The 19,188-nt window shown below is 49.4% G+C and overlaps 1 protein-coding gene across 3 annotated transcripts in view; it reads right to left on the bottom strand.

Annotated features, from left to right (window-relative positions):
* LAMA5 (laminin subunit alpha 5) overlaps positions 1-19,188 on the bottom strand; it is a 74,968-nt gene that overhangs the window by 22,386 nt on the left and 33,394 nt on the right. For 2 of the 3 annotated variants that reach the window (XM_015881488.2, XM_015881487.2), the window contains exons 7-25: positions 14,904-15,019; positions 13,934-14,052; positions 13,327-13,417; positions 12,938-13,072; positions 12,535-12,597; positions 11,100-11,240; positions 10,605-10,742; positions 10,068-10,202; positions 9,515-9,649; positions 7,883-8,020; positions 7,655-7,707; positions 7,349-7,448; positions 6,788-6,840; positions 6,282-6,387; positions 5,519-5,618; positions 5,142-5,298; positions 3,337-3,475; positions 405-547; positions 197-303 (exon numbers count right to left, since the gene is read on the bottom strand). In XM_015881488.2, the coding sequence (XP_015736974.1) occupies positions 197-303; positions 405-547; positions 3,337-3,475; positions 5,142-5,298; positions 5,519-5,618; positions 6,282-6,387; positions 6,788-6,840; positions 7,349-7,448; positions 7,655-7,707; positions 7,883-8,020; positions 9,515-9,649; positions 10,068-10,202; positions 10,605-10,742; positions 11,100-11,240; positions 12,535-12,597; positions 12,938-13,072; positions 13,327-13,417; positions 13,934-14,052; positions 14,904-15,019 (2,169 nt within the window). Of the gene's footprint in view, positions 1-196; positions 304-404; positions 548-2,919; positions 3,050-3,336; positions 3,476-5,141; positions 5,299-5,518; positions 5,619-6,281; positions 6,388-6,787; positions 6,841-7,348; positions 7,449-7,654; positions 7,708-7,882; positions 8,021-9,514; positions 9,650-10,067; positions 10,203-10,604; positions 10,743-11,099; positions 11,241-12,534; positions 12,598-12,937; positions 13,073-13,326; positions 13,418-13,933; positions 14,053-14,903; positions 15,020-19,188 lie in introns of all 3 variants that reach the window. The other variant, XM_015881489.2, reaches the window with a different exon arrangement.

Here is a 19,188-nt window from a genome sequence, read left to right on the forward strand (position 1 = left end):
CAGACTCCCTACCAGCTTGGACAGAGAGGTTCTGGGCAGCAAAGCAGATGCACTGAGATGCTCTAAGAACTGACCAGACTCTGCCCATTCATTTTTAATAGCCCAGCAAGCACTAACGTAGACGTTTTCCAGCAATACTGACTGACATATATGACACTGGGAATGGCACATGGCACAAAGATACAGAGATTCTTACTTCTGGGTGGCTTGCTCTGGGGCTGGCTGGTATGTACATGGATCCGTGACCTTTAGCTGCAGTATTGGAGCTTCATAGTATGAGCTGGGTAGCAAAACCAGATAGTCCTAGGCAGAGAAAAAGGAGAGTTAGTTCCATGTAGGACACTTGCCCCCGCAGAGCTGCTGAAGCTCCTCATGGCGGATGGAATATAGGGGCTGGTCCTTACCAGCAGCACACCCTCTGCTTCAACAATCAGAGACCAGGTGTTGGGGTTGAGTACGAAGGGCTCCCCAAAGCTGTTCTGGGGGACGGTGACAAAGGCTGGCTCCGTGCTGGGAGCAAAGACAATCTGCTTGCTCTGCTCTGTACCTGAAGTGGGAGGGACAAGAGGCTGTGAAGGCACTGGGGAGGGGATGAAAAATCTGGGGCTGCAAATCAGAGGCTGCTCTCAGGAGAGCAGCTCTGTAGCACAGCAGGGAGCCCTGGGCTGCTGCTGTCTTGGTGCTGCTGTAAGAGGCACCAAAATCCCACACTGACCCGTAACAGAGTCATCTGCTCTGAATCTTCTAAGTAGCTGAACAGGAGAAAAATATTAAAATCAATGTAAACCTTAACATTAATCCACAGCTCTTACAGTGTGCTCTGCATACCTGGACTGCAAAGCTCAGAGTATTACATGCCAAAGAGCATTCACTCATTTGTGAAGAATTTATCCTAAGAGACAAAAAGAATTGCCCAGATACATTTTTCCTTAGGGATATTCTGATCCCAAGTCCACAGGCAAATTAACTGTTTTCTCACAAACTCTCAGACTCCCAGTCTGAGCTCCTGTTCTTCTTGTCAGCCATAGACTGAGCTAATGATAATGGCTTTAACCCACAGGAGTGCAGCTAAATGGCTCCTTGGCTCAGCTGACACATTTCTGTAACCATTCTATTCATTAACTTTGGATGAAAAAACAGCAGAGCATCTAGAAGCAGACTGTGCCTGCCCAGCAGTCTCAGGAGGGTTTTTAAGCACATGGTTAAGAGGGATTCACTGAGTATGGCTGCATGGGGAGCAGATGACGTGAAGAAATGGAGAATGCCACACGCTGACTGTCTTGGTATGGTACATGGACATCAAGGCAAATTGCAGAAGGTCAGAAGCTAAAGCAAGGGCTTTTGCTGCTGTTGGGAAGAGTCAGCCCCTTCTCATGTGTGCTAGATCTGCAACAGCCTGGCTTCAGCTGGGGCCAAGCTCTCACTTTCACAGATGGGAAGCAGAGGTGAGGATGTGAGGAATGAAGAGACTTCCCTGAACAGGTCACGGGGCAGATTTCTTGACAAGCTGAAGTTTGAGAGGACTCCTTTGAGAGATTACACAACTCAAACTCAGACGGGTTGTGGAGGTGGAGTGGGAAGAACTGGCCAGTAAACCATATGCTTGGAAAAGGCTTCCCTTTTCACAAGCCACATCTTGCTTGTCTTCTTCAAGCAGACAGAGACTAAATGGTCAAATATGACCTTTTATCTTCTTTCCAGGCTGCTTGTCCTTTACCACTCGCCCACTCCACCCAGGCAGAAGGTGGTCCAGCATTTCTCAGGGCAATTTGGTCTATGAAGGAAGCTGCTCTCCTGGATCCCTTTGCTGGTGTAGCAGTCCGGCAGTTTGCCTTTCAACACTAAAACAATCAAATGCTGCTTCTGAGCAAAGAGAGCACATCATGGGGTAAATAAGCTCTGCTGCTGGACAGGAAAGTTCAAATGCTTCCTGACCTTCAGTGGGATCCTCAAGCATGAGCTTCATTCATGCTTCACTTGGCTTTCTGCTGTGTAATATGGCTGGCCTTAAAATTACCAGCTATTTTTCCCCTCAAAAAATTAAAAATTAAAAAAATATTTTAAAAGTCTTGGCATTTCAAATGTTGTGTATCAAATCAAAGGCAAAACACCTTTCATGTCAACTCAAGAGAGAGAACAGAACTTCACATATAGATAAATTAATCTGCTGATGTCAACAACCTCATACTGTGCAAGTACAGAAGGATAACATGGCTGTACAGTTGACAGAGGCAAAATCAATCAGCCAGCTGTGCCCCGGGGGTGCATGGCTTCAGGTCTGTACCCACTCAATTCTGCTCACACAGATTCCCAAAATAATTGATGCCCAGGTCTCTAGGATTGTTCAGCCACCTTTTAGTGGCTCTTCTTCCTCTTCAGCAACTTGTGCCTTGGTAAGAAGCTAATCACTGGAGTGCACTGCCTGTATAACATGCAATTTCAAGTCACATCCAAAGCCTGTGATGCCATCATCCTGGTTTAGGAGATGCACAAAGCAAGGATAAGCTTGCACACATTAGAGAGGCTGCCAAGACTATGTCCAGCTGCCAAAGTTTGGATCCCATTGCCAGCACTTGGCAGGTTCTGGTTTTGTGGATACTCAGCTCAGTTCTGTCTGTAGCACTGGGGTGACTCTGCCCCTTGCTGGAGAGACTGTAACTAGTTGTATAGCAGCCTTATCCAACAACAGTCTGACTGATAACAGTCCTCAATGTGTAGCCCCAGAACTGGAGATCAGCTTCCTACTGCTGTGTTGAATAAAAAAGGCTATAGGCTCAAATCAGCCTTTGAGTTGGAAGGGCAGGTCTAAAAGGTAAAGCCATATGGAAGTGTCTTCTGAAAAGGATGATGTAGAAGGTTGCCTGGAATGGGGAGGAGGTGGCGATGGTGCAGGGGAGCAGAGCAGTCTGGGATCCTTACCTCTCCTTCGTGGCTGATAAGCTGTAATTTTGCCATATACAGTGGCCCCTCCTGAATTAATATACCTCAGGATGACATGGAACAGATAGAGCTCTGCCTCCTTCACGTTTACAGTGACTCTGATTTTATTCTGCAAAAAGCAAAAAAGCACATGGGGCGCACGTCACTGGGAGGCCAGCTCCTGGCCACTCACCTGCTCTGCAGGGGAGCCTCACCCACCTGCCTACCTGCCTGCCTGCCTGTCTCTCTTTCCCCTCCCCACCATCCCAGGGCACGGCACTGGCCAGCCACCTGGGATGGGCACACTCAGGATGGACACACCTGGGACGGTCACACCTCAGACAGGAGAAGGGGTAGAGGAGCAGTGCTGCAGCGTGGGATGCTCTGAGTTAGTCTAGAAGTGAAAAATGCACTTACAGTTGCCACAAATATTAAACTTTCCTTCCTCAACGACCGAGACCCTCCCTTCAACACTGGCGGACCCCCGGCTGACGTAGCGGAAGACGAGGCGGAAGAGGTCGGGGGAGGTCACATTGAGAGTCACCACTACCTTGGGCTGGTGGGAGAGAGAAAGGGGAGAGAAGCAGAGCACACCTTCAATTACCTCCACCGCTGACAGCCACCAGCCCAAGCGCAGCCGCTTGGCTCACTGCTCCCAAAGCGACATGCCACAGCGCAAGGAGAAGACAAGCACCCTGGCCCTACAGCCCCAGCATGGGCACCTCACAACATCATCTCCTCCAGAGCTGCCTGCAGAGCACGTAAGCTGCTTGTGGGAAGGGGTGGAAAGCCTCTGATCATGTCTGGAAGGTTCTCTGGTACAGAGGGATTGTTCAGCTAGCCTGGTACACATGCCAAGTCAGAGGAGAGGTTTTAAGAAATACTTGCTTTTCTTATCTAGATATGCTCTTGGGCTTTGTGACATAACCAGCTAGCAGGTAGCAAATGCTGAAGCTATTGCCCTTGCACTTCCACATCTCTGACAAGATGCCTACAGACAAGGCTGAAAATGGAGATCATTCCTCATCCTCAGGAAACTGCAAAGCTAAGAACCACTGGTGCCGAGGGAATGTGCCACTGAGTGTGCATCAGTCCTCCGCCTATCTGGATACTGAGTTAAACAGATTCTGTAGGTCCTACTCATTTTAAAGAGATCTAAACACCTGCCTGAATACCCTTCTGCTTATGGTGGAAAGCAGGAGGCTTGCCTGGGGAGACTCCTCAGGAGGGTTGTGGTCCTGGGAGCTGCAGCTGTACACCCACAAGAGAGCAAACGGGAAAGACCTTGTAGAATGCAAACTACAGGAGAGAACTGCCAGCAGAAAGACATGAGCTTTCCCTTCTATCAAGGTCTATTTCTACCTCGGTGTCAGCACTGGATGCAAAACAAAGCCAAGAGCTTGAGCATGAGCATCATCCTCAAACTTTAAGGCTAGAGTTTTCTCAAGGGAACCTACAGTAGCTTGCTGCCTAGCTCCTAAGTACAAATTAAATGGAAAAGAGTCGACACTTCTGGCCTCTCTGTTATTTCACTTAAGTTTGAAAAAAAGGAAAGAAAACTGAAAGTACACACACCAGAATAACGAACCTTAAATGGGACAAGACTGTCAGAGAATGACTGCTCTACATTCCATCCCCAAACACACATACGGGTGACACTTCAGCAGGTGCCATGCAGAAGAGGAGTCCAATGAGAAGTAAGAGTCAACAGATGAAACAGCTTCATCTCTGGGGCTTAGACAATTCCAGGTTAGTGTAAATCATAGTTATGGCAAACCATCTATCAGCAAGAGCCGAGGCTGAGGTCTAAGCTGAATAGGGTAGCAAAGAATCTGCTTTATTTTTGGAAAAGGATGAGAAGGTTATGCGGAAAGTTGCAAGAAAGAGCAGAGTCAGAGGAAACAGCCACAAGGAAACCCTGAGACAGTGTTTATAGACATCCCTGTAAGCAATCACCAAGCGACTACTTTTGTCTAACCGGATTAGGATGTCAGGGGACTCCCAGTTTAGGATCTTTCCCCTCATCAGTCTATGCTGTCCCCAGAACTACAGGAAATATCTCCACAAACAGGCTATAGATATACACAGTGCTGTTTATGCTGGCTGTCATGTGGCTCTGAGAAGCGCTTGGGATAACAGATGTGTGCCAAAAGCACGACAGCTTTCTGCTGGCTGCATCCTCCCTAGGGGGAGCTGGGCTGGGATGGAGCCACCCAGTATACCTGGATGGAGGACATCTGTGCGTATCCTCGCCAGCTGAAACCCTCGAACTCCAGCGGGTTGTAGCCAAAGCGCACAGCCCGGCCAGCTGGTGTGGTCCCTTCCTCCAGTTCATATTTCAGGTGGTGGAGGTCAGGGAAATAATGGTCCCGCACAGGTCTGGGGAAGAGAAAGGAGCACCGTTAGTTTTATATGGAGGGAAAGGCTCTGGACTCATCCAGCTCATCCCCCAAACCCCTTTAGCCCTTTGAGGTGCTACTTTCAGACACTTCACTGTGGGCAGGAGGACACCTCAGCCAACACATGGCTGCCATCCCAACAACTAGGTCCCTATGCAGGACACACCAGCCCCAAGGCAGGGTCCCAAGGTGCAGCTTACTGAGTGCAGGTGGGCCCACGTGTGTTCTGCCGGCAGCGGCAGGCTCCACTCCGCTCCTCGCAGGACGGCCCCAGTGACCCGCCGACGTCGCAGCGGCAGCCTGTGGGCAGGAAGTGCCTGTTTACATTCCCTACACGCTAACGAGCTCCTGGTCCCTAATCAAAGGCGCACCCCAGCGGGTGGGGAGGCTGGGGCCACTATTTTTATTCCATTGTATCCGTTTTCATATTGGCTCCAGCCCCACTTGGATCAGCTCCTCTTCCACCTCAGCGCTGAGATATTTGCAAACGGTTGACGGCTGCGGGAGGAACAAGGCCTGCAAGCCCTCACAGCCAGGCACCGCACCGCAGTGGCCTTGTTCCCTCTTCCCAACCCTTCCGGGACCGTGTGGGCCGGCCGACGGCAGCCGGATCTCCTCCTTCCCCTATTCCCATGGTCATGATGGAGAGCAGCCAACCCCACGTATCCATGTCCACCTGCTCCCAACAGGCAGAACGGGTACAGCTTCGAGGACAAGACCACTGGGTTCCCATCACTCAGCTTTACGGACCTTTGTTCACCAGTGGTAAAAGCATGAATTTGGGTCTCCAGATACCCAGTAAGATCCTGTACATGTTCTAGGTCATAGTATGCTGAAGAGAAAGAGGTGGGACATCTGCTGCTTCTCTCCAAGGCCAACAGTCAGTTGAGGTACACACACGCTTGCTGCAGTACCAGCCCACATGCTCCCTTCCATCACCCAAAACATCAGAAGGGGACTCACCTTGGCAGCCAAAGTAATTTGCGTTCTCCATACTGAAGTAACCATCTTTGCACGCTGAGCAGAACTGGCCACAGGTGTTCGGTTTGCAGAAACACTGCCCATTGCCCTAGGAGAGAGGAGGGATGGGAGCTAATTCCCTCTCATTGCTCCTCGTGGCTGAACCATTACTCAGCTATGTGGGTTCCAGTCAGAGGTGCTGGAGGAACATTGTGAATTTCATGCTTCCTGTGTGTGGGTGGGCCAGATAAGGGCCAGATAAGTGCAACTGCCCAAAAATGCAGGCAAACAAAAATCCAGGCATCCTGGGCCAGACCAAGAAATATTTAGGTGCCTAATTTATGACAGGTCTTAATCCTGCGTTGTCGTGCAAGCACAGATTGTGGTGTAACCTTTGAGAGTTCAGTGTCAGGATGGGAGTCTCCAGCAGCTGCTTGGAGAGAGAGCTGAAACACACCCAATACAGCACAGATCCAGAGGTGCCTGGAGAGAGAGAGGAGCAAACCCACCTGCTGACACTCTGCAATTCCACTGATGGTGCCCTTGGTCTCACACTTGCAGCCTGGAGAGAAGGAGTTGAACAAGAAAGTCAGAAGAGCATTCAGCACCTGAGAAGAAGCCTGATGGGTGAACATTACCCACCACACCAGAGGACACTGACTGAGATAACAGGACCTGGGAGCTGGTCATGTAGAGGGTAGGATTGCATAAGGGCTCGCTTTTCATTTTGGACAGTTACCATTGCAGATACAACTGCCAAAGACATTTGACTTCTCTTCACACTGTGCCATGAAAGTCTAAATGTGCACGGTCTTCAGCAAGGGCTGAGAATGGCACAACTCATTGCACAAGATCTGCGTTCCAGCCCATGTGAAAAGCTCCATACTCTAGCCTTTCCCCTCTCCACAAAGTGTCCCAGATGCCTCCAGCACTGACATATCCCACGGTAAGAAGGAAGGAAAGGTATCACTTCAATCCAACAGTGGTGGTCCCACTGGCTTGGGTTTGAATCTTGTACAATTATAGCATGGAAAGGACTTTTTGGGGTTGTGCATTTGCCATTTCCTTACTTGTGCAGCCATAAGGGTTATCTGGAGTCAGGTTCCAGTACAAGGGCTTGCATCTGTCACAAGCTGGGCCTTCAACGTATGCCCGACATGCACAGGAGCCCTGGAGAAATGGAGGAGAAAAGGGCAGGTGAGAATTTCCATAACAGCGGCTGAACATAGTGTCTGCTACCCTAAGGTGAGCAATGGCTGCTGCTTCCAGAACTGTTCTTTAGGCCCAAGTGAGAAAAAGAGGGATCATGCAAACTAACTAACTAACTAAATAAGATGGCCTTTAGAGGTTGGGCAGGTTCATCTGGTGATACTCACTGAGGCCAGAGAGGGATCCGCAGTCACTAACCCAGCTGGGTTACAGGAGCCCACTAGAAAAGAGAGGCACAAGGAGGGATTTATAGAGACAACTCACATCCTGACTGCTCCTCAAAGCAGTTATTTCTTTCCCAACATAGCTGTTAGGGAACGACATCCCATTTACCAGCATCACACCATGTCCAGGACCCCATAATCCCTGCCCCAGGAGGAGAAGGGAGCCACTACCTTCACAGTGTGGATATCCATAGGCGCCCGGTACACAGCTGTCACAGCGCAGCCCTGTCACTTTGGGTCGGCAGCTGCACTGCCCCGTCTCCTGGTCGCACGTGCTGTGCAAAGAGCCCTCCCTGGAGCACTGGCAGGCTGCAAAAGAGGGGAGAGGAACTGCTGGGCTTGCAAGGCACAGAGACTCCTGCATTCAAGGCCTCCTTCCAGCGCAACCTCTTTTGTCTGCCTGACCTTCAGCATCACTGAAGTAGTCAAAAACAGGTTATAAATAACAAATGCACTCATTCTTTGATCTAGTTTATAAAAATCTTTTAAGAAAACAATGTTCTCACATTTTTTATCAGAGCCATTCATGCACATCTATGTGTTTTTCAGTGGCAGGGGGAGAAGTTTTGGTTAAAGAAAAGGGGAATGTGTGATCTCATTCCAAACAGACCAGCAACCAACAACTGATCCGCAAAAGTTCATTTGCACCCAGATTCTAAGGGGAAATACTCAGCTATGATGCATGCAGGCAGCCGCTCTGCAGCACAGCACCATGCACAGCCATGGCACTGCTGGGGACAAGGGCAGAGTGGCAGCTCTGTGCTTCCTGCACAACCTGCCTCCTGCAAACCACACAACGATCCCGCTGCCCTATCACATGAAAGGTCAGCAAGCTGCTGGGGAGCTGCCCCTGCCCCCCTGGCACAGCTAGCACTCCTCAGTTCCCTGCTCTGATGCCAAGGGGGACATGGATACAGCAAAGCACTGTTAATTAAACAACTGATTTTTTAAAAGCCAGGTTTTCCTTTTCTTTTCCTGCCTCGATTCCTCTACACCTCTGCACTCTGGATACTGCTTCAGGAGAGGGAAAAAAAAACGACTACTGAACTCCTACGAGACCATTTCAGCCATTCCTCCAGCCTCTTCAAAGGCATATTGCCGGCATCAGCAGTTGCAAGGAGTGCTCTGCCAGCTGGCTTCAGCTCAGGCATCTACATTTAGTATGGTGCAAGAGGGTGATGATGCTCTTTTGTTGCTTCAGGGAAATGGTATCGCAGATTATTTTTTAATGAGCGGTAAATTCTTGCTAGGAGACATAAGAATACATCTGGCTTCCAGTCAGGCTGCCGTCAGGAGGGAGATGGGGACACTGCCCAGAGCTGGAGGGGGCCATTTAGAGTAACCAGAGCTCAGTCCTGGCACCAGCAGGAGTGAGGCGGTGCCCAGGGAAATCATTGGAAAGCTCTCTCCTTGAATTTGACATGAAACCCCAAATACTGTTCAGAGAGGGAGTCTGAACCTATTCATTATCCACAGGTCTGTTTCAGAGGCCATATAACCACTCTGAATTTTATTTCCAACCAGCCAGGCAGACCTGAGCTGCTGCTGTTAGTGACAACGAGCTTGGAGAGACAAAACTGCACAGCCTCTGGGGAAGCATTCCTTAGAGATGTCTCCTCATTACAAAGCATGCCTATCTGGTGAGATAGCCAGGTGAACTGTGCACAAGAGAACTGATTCCTGCTGCAAGAGCCAGTTATATTCATATATAACCCCTGGAGCTGCATTACAGAAAGGGAAACCATTACTAAGCCAGTAACAGCAGCTATTCCCCTTCCACCCCTGAGATCCTTGTTTACTCACGTGTGCAGCTGGGGTACCCATAGAAGCCCAGGGCGCACTGGTTGCAGATGTGCCCTGCAAAATTCACATGGCATCGGCACTGTCCAGCTGGGCTGCAGTTGTTGTCCACAGCACCCCGGGAGTCACAGGAACAAGCTGGAAGAGCAGGACTCCAATGAAACACCTGAACCACGGCCAAGCACTACTGGTCTGAATTATCAGTAAGTCCCACAGGGTTTGGTTATTTATATCAAAAATGAATTCATTTCTTCATTCCACAGAGAGATGGGGAATAGTTTCATTTAGAGTCACAGCCATCAGGAAAATGCCCCTGAGAGGTGGGGAATTTCTTTTCTATTCAATGCTTCTTCAGCAAGTTATTGTACTAAAACATGTGTCCAACCCATCAGTTTTATGTTTTTGTTGCCCTCTTTTTAAATGCTTTAATTAAAAAAATATTTAAAAAAACAGTAGACATTAATTATACTGTATGGAGCAAACAGCTCCCCTGACAGATGTATTGGGGAGACAGAGCACCCCGACACAAGGCCATTCCCATCCCTTTGCTCCTTACCATAGCAGTGGGGGTAGGAGTGGTGCCCGGGGCTGCACTGCTCACACCGTGGCCCTGCAAATTCAGCCCTGCAGAAACACCTCCCGGAGGAGTCGCAGCCTCCTGGTAGAGTCCCAACAGCACTGCAGCCACACACTGCAACAGAGGGAAAACACCTGAGTTCCAGGAGCAAAGCTTGTGGCACAACGGGGCTTTTTCTGAGGCTCTTGAACAGCCACATAAGCTTTCAAGCTGTTGATCTCTGCCCATTTTTGCATGTCTTTCAAAATGCCCACACTGCCACTTTCTAGTCTTCCTCCAAAATCCTACCATAAGATACTGTCTTTGCTATATCTACTCTACAGCTGGCAAAGGCACACTGCTGTTCTCACACTAACAGCCATTGTGCCACCCTTGTCTCTGGGCATCTCTTCTCTAGCAAAGTATCTGGAAGCAAGGCAGAGATCATTTTAGACCATTTCTGCCAGCACAAGAGGACCTGCTGCACACTGGTCTACCTATGGAACCCACCCAGCCCTGGGGAGCACAGATACTCACACTGGCACAGGGGATAGTTGAAGTAGCCGGGAGCACATTGATCACACAAGTGCCCTTCAAATCCTGTTCGACACAGGCACTGTCCTGTCTCACTGTCACAGGTGCCATCGTACTGACCAGGGCCAGAGCACTGGCAGGCTGGAAAGCAAGAAGGGCATTAGTTAATAAACAGCTTCTTAGTGTCTTCCCATCCTAAGAAAGGAACCAAACTGCTGCTTCCTCTGGGCTGGAAACTGGAGAAACCACAGGGGACAGAGCTGACATCAAGTATGCCCAGCCCAGAGCTCATATCCATATGCAATTTCTCAACAGCCCCCCAGGGCTGGGAGGACACTTGAGAGTCACAGCCGGGTGGAAAATACCAGCAGAAGTCCTGGGAATTTGTCACTTGGAAGTGAGGCTGGAGAATTCCTCCCTGCAGAGTGAATGGAGGGTGGGAAGAAGCAGGGAGGTGAGCAGGGGGAGGCGTGGGACTGCTAACCCTGAGTCACTCACGCTGGCAGAGGGGTCCATAGTGGCCTGGAGTGCACTGGTCACAGTGTGTGCCCTGGAAGTTGGGTTTGCACACGCACATCCCCACCCGAGGGTCCTTGCGGCAGGCATTGCCTTCTGTCCCACCAGCATAGCAGTCACAGTCTGCAGAGGAAACACGCAACAGGCAACAATATGAAGAGGACAAAAGATGAGATCGGCTGTCAGTTGATCTCTGTTGCTTGGCAGAGGTCCATAAGGACAGCAAAGAGGATGCAATGCAAGAAAACAGCTCACAAGGTTGTCCCCTAATAACCTCCGTATCAGATGCAAATGTTTTAACCAAAGCCTGCTGAGGCGAGCAGCACGGCTGGCTCATGGGGTCACAGGATGGCTGGGAAACCTCAGCATCAAACAGTGTACAAGGTGCTGGTGTGGCAGCAGGGCAATGCACAGAGCAGATAAACGCTGTCTGCACAGCTCTCTCAGGGCTGATTTGGCGCAGCACTGCCCACGTGCTGTGCACAAATTACCACAGATTTCAGCTACCAACGGTGAGGCTTTGGCTCTTTTCCTGCTGAATCCGAGCCCTTGTCCCTGTCAGGGCCCTCATCCAGCTCAGCAACAGCATGGGTGATGGGCTGGGGGAGGGAAGAGCAAAACTTGTCCAGCAAGCAGAGGGAGGGGGAGGCAGGGAAATAAGAAGGGAAGTGAGAAATTCCAGTTCAGGAAAGAAAAACCTTCCTGGAAGATACAGAGTTTAGAATATCAGAAGGAAGGAAAAGGTTATCTGCAGCACACTGGGGAGCATGAGACAGGGGGGGGGGATGAAGGGGGACACCGTGGGAAAAGAGAAGGAAAAGGACAAAGGAAGAGATCAGCTGAGAGCAGTGATTGTCAGAGAGGAGGGAGGTGGAGGGGGGCATGGCTAAGTCCAAACAACAAAGAAAGCAACGTGGAGCAAGCAGCTGTCTGCACACACTTCCCAGACACTTGCAGCAGTGCTGCTCATGGCTTTGCGCAGAGGGGCTGTCAGCAAAGACCCACTGCATCTTCCAGCCCACAGAGTGCACAGCATGCATAGCAGGACAGGTCTATATCAAAACCCAAAGGCTGAGATTGGGGAGAACACAGCTTGAATTCCAGCTTAGCCACAGCCCCTCTACAATCTTATATGGAGGCCATATATTGCTTATATGGAGGCCAGAAGGGACATTCCCTCATGGTTTGAACCTCAGAAGAAAACACAGTCATGCTCTGAGTTTCCCTGTCTACAACAAGGGGACCATAAAGCTCACTTTCCCCAACCCCTCAGCAGCCTCCTTTCTCAGCACCGCTGAGTGTCAGGCTTGTCTCTTACAACCTACAGTCCCTTTAAGCTGAAGACCTGATCTTGCTTTAGAGGGCACGATAATAGCAGGGTAATTGCCAAAGCAGCAAGGAAAATTGCAGTGCTTACTTATTATCTGTCCTGCAGGGAGCACTTGTTCTCCAGTATCATTATAAGCAAAGGCTGGAACAGCTGCATGGAGAAAGAGACATTGCACAGGTCACCACACCAAAAATCAATTACAGCCACTCTTAACCTGGGCTCCTGAATGATGTTTTTTTCCCTCCTGCACAAGTGGGAGATCAAACATCAGACAAATGGGGAGTTCCCAGTGACCCTCTGATTCCGTCCCAACTCACACCAAGCCCAGACTCATTCACATCTATGGGAACCACTCCTGGGACAGGAGTGCTTATGGGGCATGGGATAAAGAGAGAGAACAGCCCCAAACAGGGCCCTGACCGCTCCTGCACTTGCTGAATCTAAGAGGTTCTGGACTTGGCCACTGCATGACCTCGCTCGCTGTGCTTACGATAGCAGTGGGGAAAGTCCAGGTATCCCTCAGCGCAGGCATCGCAGTGCTCCCCAGTGTAATTGGGTTTGCAGTAGCAGCGACCAGTGAGGTCCTCACAAGTGCCATCGGTGAAGTCGGACTTGCAGTTGCAGCCTACAGAGGGGACAGCAATGGTCATCACAAGCACAACAGGGGCACTGCTACAACACAGTACAACTCCCAGGTCCCCTGGAAAGGCAGAAGCGGCACTGGAAGGCTCAGGATAGAACACCACCAGTCACAGCCACTAGACCACGCTGGGATCCCCATCAGGACAGACAACCCACTGCTGCCTGGAGATCACAGATACCTGTTCCAGGGTCACCAAGTAAAGGAGGGTGTCTATAAACTGCAGAGATCACACTCACGATAGCAAATGTATGGAGAGTCGATCGGGTGGTCGGGGGAGCGGTAATATCCTGGGATACATCTCTCACAGTTAACACCAGTGGTGTGATGCTGAAAGACATAGAGGGTGAGAGGGGCATCAGTTCCTCTGCCTGCAGAAATGGCTTCATGCTCATCTATCAGATTTCCTAACAGGGTCCAGAGGGAGCGACTTGGGAGCACACAGAAGGCCTAAATCTGATCAAAATTCCATACACTGATTTGAAAGCAAAGCATTTCCTGTGTAAACTCCGCATCCTACCATAACTCCAGCTTGAATTCCAGGTTCCTATCTGACCTCAAGCTCATTCTGCTTGCTTCAGTTGGTAAAACACCCTGACTGCTCTGGGCTAAGAGGATGGGACTAATCTGCTTTCTCCAGCAAGATGGTACAGCTAAAATGTTACTGCCCAGGTGTGCTGTTCTTATTACTGGAGCATATTCCTTTCACCTATGGCAAACAGACCAGATTTCCAGGGGGAGACCATAATTATGATAACAGAGGGTGGGGGCACAGAGCTGAACTTCAGGTGTGACTGCAGAAACAAGCACAAGGATCTGGAGCAGCCTTTTCCAGCACTGTCCTACCTGACAGTCAATGCAAACACCTCCTCCTTCATACTTGTCCTCGCGACTTTTGCTGGCTTTGTGACGATCCACCTCTGGGTCGTAGTAGCAGTCGTAGGCATGGCCATTGCAATTGCAAGCTGAAAACACAGAGAGGTTTTAGCTAAGTCACCAGCCCATGGGGGTCCTGGATCTCAAGATATTAACTCCTCCTGATGGGTTTGCTATTGAATGGGTTATGTTTCAATGAGGAAGTACACCTGAATGAATCTGGGGGATCACCCAAACTTTGGAGCCCAAAAGCACAGAAGAAACAGTTCTGCCATAAGGCTGTGTTTAAAACTGTAAAAAACTCAGCAGGCACAAAACCAGGACAAAAGTATGTGCAGGCATGTAGAGACGAGAAATTACCACCTCTGGGGCCTCCAGTAGTCTGGTTTAGAGGGCAGCATTCTTGCTTCTTTCATCCCACCTGTGAGATTCAGCACCAGGTGGGGGTGCTGCCTATAGGGCAGTAGGACCCAGCCCTGCCATGCTGCCCTGCCTTTCTATGAGTTCATATGGTGGTACAGCTACACTCTGTGCTCTGCACTCCCACAGCAGCGCAAATTCCAGCGTCGGCGTTTACCAAAGGTTTCTCCAGACAAATAAAGATGTCCTGTATGTAAACAGACCCAAGTGCAATTCATCTTGGAGACAGAATTGAGCAATGGGACTCGCCTGTGTGAACCCTTGGACACGCAAGAGGAACCGAAACGTGATTATAATCATAGCCCTGCACAGATCTCAGGGCGAGCCTTGACTAAACAAAATTAACCACCGTGTAAGCTGTGCTGCAGCTGTGCCAGTGAGCTGCACGTCACCCAGCACTGCACACCTCCCAGCGCGCTGCTTGGGTGAAGGACTTCATCGCGCTGCAATTTCAAGTGTGCTCAGCCTCTGCTCTGTGAAACAGCTGGCAAGAAGGAGGCCAAACCCAAACCTGACTTACGTTGGCATTCGTTGGCACTGTCAGCAGTGGCAGGTTTCCACGGGAACTGGTTGAAGCCAGGGCAGCAGCGGTCACAGGAGCCGCCGCAGGTGTTGTGCTGGCAGTCACACTGCAGCCTGCAGGGGAGAAGAACAAAGCATGGGGGTTTGTTCTCCAAACATCCTGGAAATAAAGGCTTCTAAAACACTGTACCTAATTTTCAGTTTTATTTATTTATTTATTTTTCACCTGAGCCAAACACCTCTTCCAATGTCACTCACCACCTTCCCCTTCTTCTCCTCCTCCCTCATCGCTTTGTGTAGTAGAAGAGGCACAGCACAAATCAGCGTGCAGTGCTGAATGCGCTGTACAGACAAACATGAGGCAGCTGGAGGGGGGGAGCAGGAGGAACCTGAGCTGATGCAAACCAGCACTTAATGGAGCTGCATGGTGCAGGGTCAGAGAGATGTCTGTGCTACTGTGCAGGGCTGGTGGAAAAGGGATAAATGACAGCCCTGAGCTGCAGAGGAACACAGGGCCATGTGCAGCCCGTCTGCTCCTCCAGGTGTACCTGTGCTTGCAAGAAAGGCCCCCATGAAATGTGAACTGGGGCTCGGCAGCACAGCAATGGATTTCATCCTGCTTGACCACAGCAGTGATTCATTAACATCAGTGACATCACCCACAAAACTTCCACTTAGCAGAAGGCAATCCCCATCCAAGACAAATGCTTTCTGTTGTATTAGACTTATGGATAATACAGCATGTTCCAGCTTTTATCTGTGCAATTACTCATTTCCCCTCCAGGCTTGCCTGCCACTCCCATCTCTCCCTTCTCCAATTCAAAAGCAGTGTTTAAAAATAAAAGCTTTTTTTTTTTTTTAAACATTAGACACAAATGGAGCAGTCATTCTGGGTGAAACACGGAGGTGCAGACATGCTTCACAATGGCTGCAGTCAGTTGTTTTCCACCTAAGTGTATTTTTAAGAACTGAGACATGCAAGCGTGCATACACTGAACAGCCAGACAGAGATATGGACAGATGAATTCATTTTAATGAGATATGGAATGACAAGAAAGTTTGGGAAACACGGGCAGTACCCCACGCTCCAGCACATTTGCTTCAGCCTAAGAAGCTGAGGCAGGAGGTCCTGGCTCTGCTCCCAGCCCCACGGGCAGCCCTCCCCATGCAGATGCCATGAAACGTGCAGCTGCAATCTCACGATGCCCTGTCCTTACCCACATCCACACGCTGGGCTGCAGCCAGGAGAGTCCAGGCTACAAATCAAGAGCCTGAGGGGCTGGCTGGAGCCCACGTGGTAGAAACGAGCTCTGAAGCATTCACTTTCTTCTTCCCTTGTTTCACAAGGAGCCCCACTGGAAGACCAACCTTGGCCATACCTCTGTAACAAACCCCTTGCACGCCCCTCACCGGGCTGACCACTGCCCAACACCTCCAGTGAAACATTTTCTTATCTTTTGTTGTTTTGTGCTATTTTTCATCCCATGGCAGCAGCTGGAGATGACAACTAACCCCACAATACATACGTGTTAAAAAAGACAGTCACTGAGTCAGGGAACTTATAAACCTGCTAAACAGTGCTAATCTCCCTGGCTAGAAGACATGGCTCCAGCCACGCACCCCATCTGAGATGTTTGAAAAGCATTGGTTCAGTTCCCAGAATGCACAAAGATGGCCCTCAATGACTACTCACACTTCAGAGGCAGAAGGAACTATTTATTTAGTCTCTGCTGTTCAGAGTTAGCAGTGACCTCTCAGAGAGCTCATCTATCACAGCAGCTTTACTGCACCTTGTGCTGAGTCCACGCTGCTAATGAATTATGGACAAATGTTCATAAGCTACAATATTTACATGTTTCATTGATGGAATATATACAAGGAAGAAGAGGGAGCAGCTGCATTCACATAGCACACGTATTTCCTGGCCATCCTGCCATAAATATAAAACCACAGCCTTCCATTGGGATTGATGCTCAATAGCCGTCAGTATAAACAGTTTTCTAGTAACTGTGTCACAGCTGAGAGTGGCACATGAGTGCTGCAGGATCTGGACCTGGCCAGGGGCCCCTTGCTCTAACAGCTTCTGATTGTACCTGACACCTACATTGGGACCCTCAGGCTGCACAAAGGTGCCAACACACCCAGTGCTTCCCTTTCCAAATGGGAAATTGCTCTTCCCAGCATTTTTGTAGCTTCAGGATCCAAAGGGGGAGAGCATCCCCAAAGCAGCTACATGCCAATGCACAGCTCCTGCCTGGCTCTCCATTTGCAACATGCTGAGTCCTTGCTGATGTTTATCTCACTGCTCACATAGTCTACTAGCAAAAAGGTTTGTGCTCAGTCCTGCGGGTGTTCACCTTCAACCCAAGAAAACTTGACTTCCCTCTGCTAAATTCAGCCCATTTGAGATCAGTGCAAACAGAGATGACTGTGAATAGCACAAAGGACTTAAGAGGAGTCTGTAGCTGCTCCTACAGCATGGGTCCTTGCACATACATGCACACATACATACTGGGACCAGACATGCTGCCAACACAACGCGTCTGGAAGCACAGCCTCCGTAACTTGGCACTTCAGAAAAGCTGGATAAACATTATCATTTATGGCCAGGAAGTCAGCTCACGAACGTGCTCCATCATGTCCCACAATCTTTGCCAAGATTTCTAGCTCACCTCACATCCATGGAAGTGCTCACCCTGCTTCTCTGGGCAACACAAAAACCAGGCATGTGCTCAAGAGTGAAATTAAAATGAGAGGCAGAGACCTCCCAGACCGACTGGGACATAACTGGGGTTTTTAATAGTGCTGGGCCAAATCAAATTCCTTGTCTCCCTCTGCATTTTCTTGCCCTCTTCCTGCCATGTCAGTGTCTGAAGGGGCAGGATGCCTGCCAGAGGACACCTCCTCCTCAGATGGGTTGCACTGAGTTCTGGAGGAGTGACTCAGTCCTGACAGCTGAAGTCAGTAACACAAAGGGACGGTGTGTCCTGAGCCCCAGCTGCCTCTGCAGTGCCTCTTGTCATGCCGGGTTATGGCAGGTGTCACACATTTCTACTGATGGCTCTGTGCTTCTGGTCTTGCTAATAGGGTTCAATAACACCATGAGAAGTTTTTCTGTTTAACCAGCATCTTTGTCCCCATGTCTCCCAAAAGACCTTACAGATGTTATATGCTGACCATACAAAGTTTTCTCCTCTAGGCAAAAGCAATCTGCTCTGGGTGAAATGCGACAGCTGCTTACAGACATGTGCTGCAACCTCACAGCACAGTTTGGGCTCAAAAGTAAAGATGCCAAATGCATCCAAATGCGAGTGGAGGAGATGGATTCTGGGAGGCACAGGGAGTCATCAGCACAAGTGGCGCTGAAAAGGCTCCCAACAATTTTCTCCTCCTTTCCTGGAAGGCATCAACATCAGGGCATTTCTAGGCTAAAAAACCAAATCACTTTGCACCACAGAGTCCTTTTGCTGGTACATGAGCACACAGTGCAGCTGCCTACACCAGAATCTAAAAGAAAAACAAGAACTGTGCGCTCAGATATTTATGAAGTTTCCTTTGTCAAGGAGTTAAGCACACTGACACAGATTTGCTTTTCAATACATCTTTGTTTTAACACTTAGTAGCTTTTAATCTTGGCTGGGACTCACTAGAACTTTATTTTAGAAGATCCAAATGCTCTACATGATCCTTATGAGAAAGTAATACAAGCTTCTCTCTTCCAGCTGAAACTACCCATCCCTTTCATAAAGGCAACATTCAGGATGCAAACAGATGGCTAAGAAGCAACACTTTCATGGTTCGAAGCAGCTCTCTGGTATTTCAAATTGCTGAGGCGGATGGGAAGGATCCCATGAGCCAAAATATAAAGCTGTTTTGCATGCTCTTGTTCTTTTGCAAAGAATGTTTGTTTAGTTACATATATAAGTCATCTATGGGTCTTATGAGAAGAACTGGACAGCAGTCTCTGTTTTCTTGGGAGACCATCCACTTATGGAGCACTGCTCCACTTCTTAGGAAGCCACATGGAAAGCAAGAAATTACTTAGAACATGCTCAGAAACCAACCCTGGGCTTTGAAGAACATGGGTTCAACAACAGCACTGACTTGTGTGCCCACCTTCCCATTGCAGCACTCTTTCCCCATGAGGAAGGCAGAGTTGTGTACATGGAAACCACACCAGGGAGCTGATCTGCCTGAAAGATAGCCTGACGAAACAGGTTTCAGTTTTGCTATTTTGGCTGAACTATTTTCTAGTTTGTTCCTAGGGCAGAGCCAAGAGCAAC

The sequence above is a fragment of the Coturnix japonica genome, chromosome 20 (genome assembly GCF_001577835.2).
Source record: "Coturnix japonica isolate 7356 chromosome 20, Coturnix japonica 2.1, whole genome shotgun sequence".
NCBI lineage: Eukaryota > Metazoa > Chordata > Aves > Galliformes > Phasianidae > Coturnix > Coturnix japonica.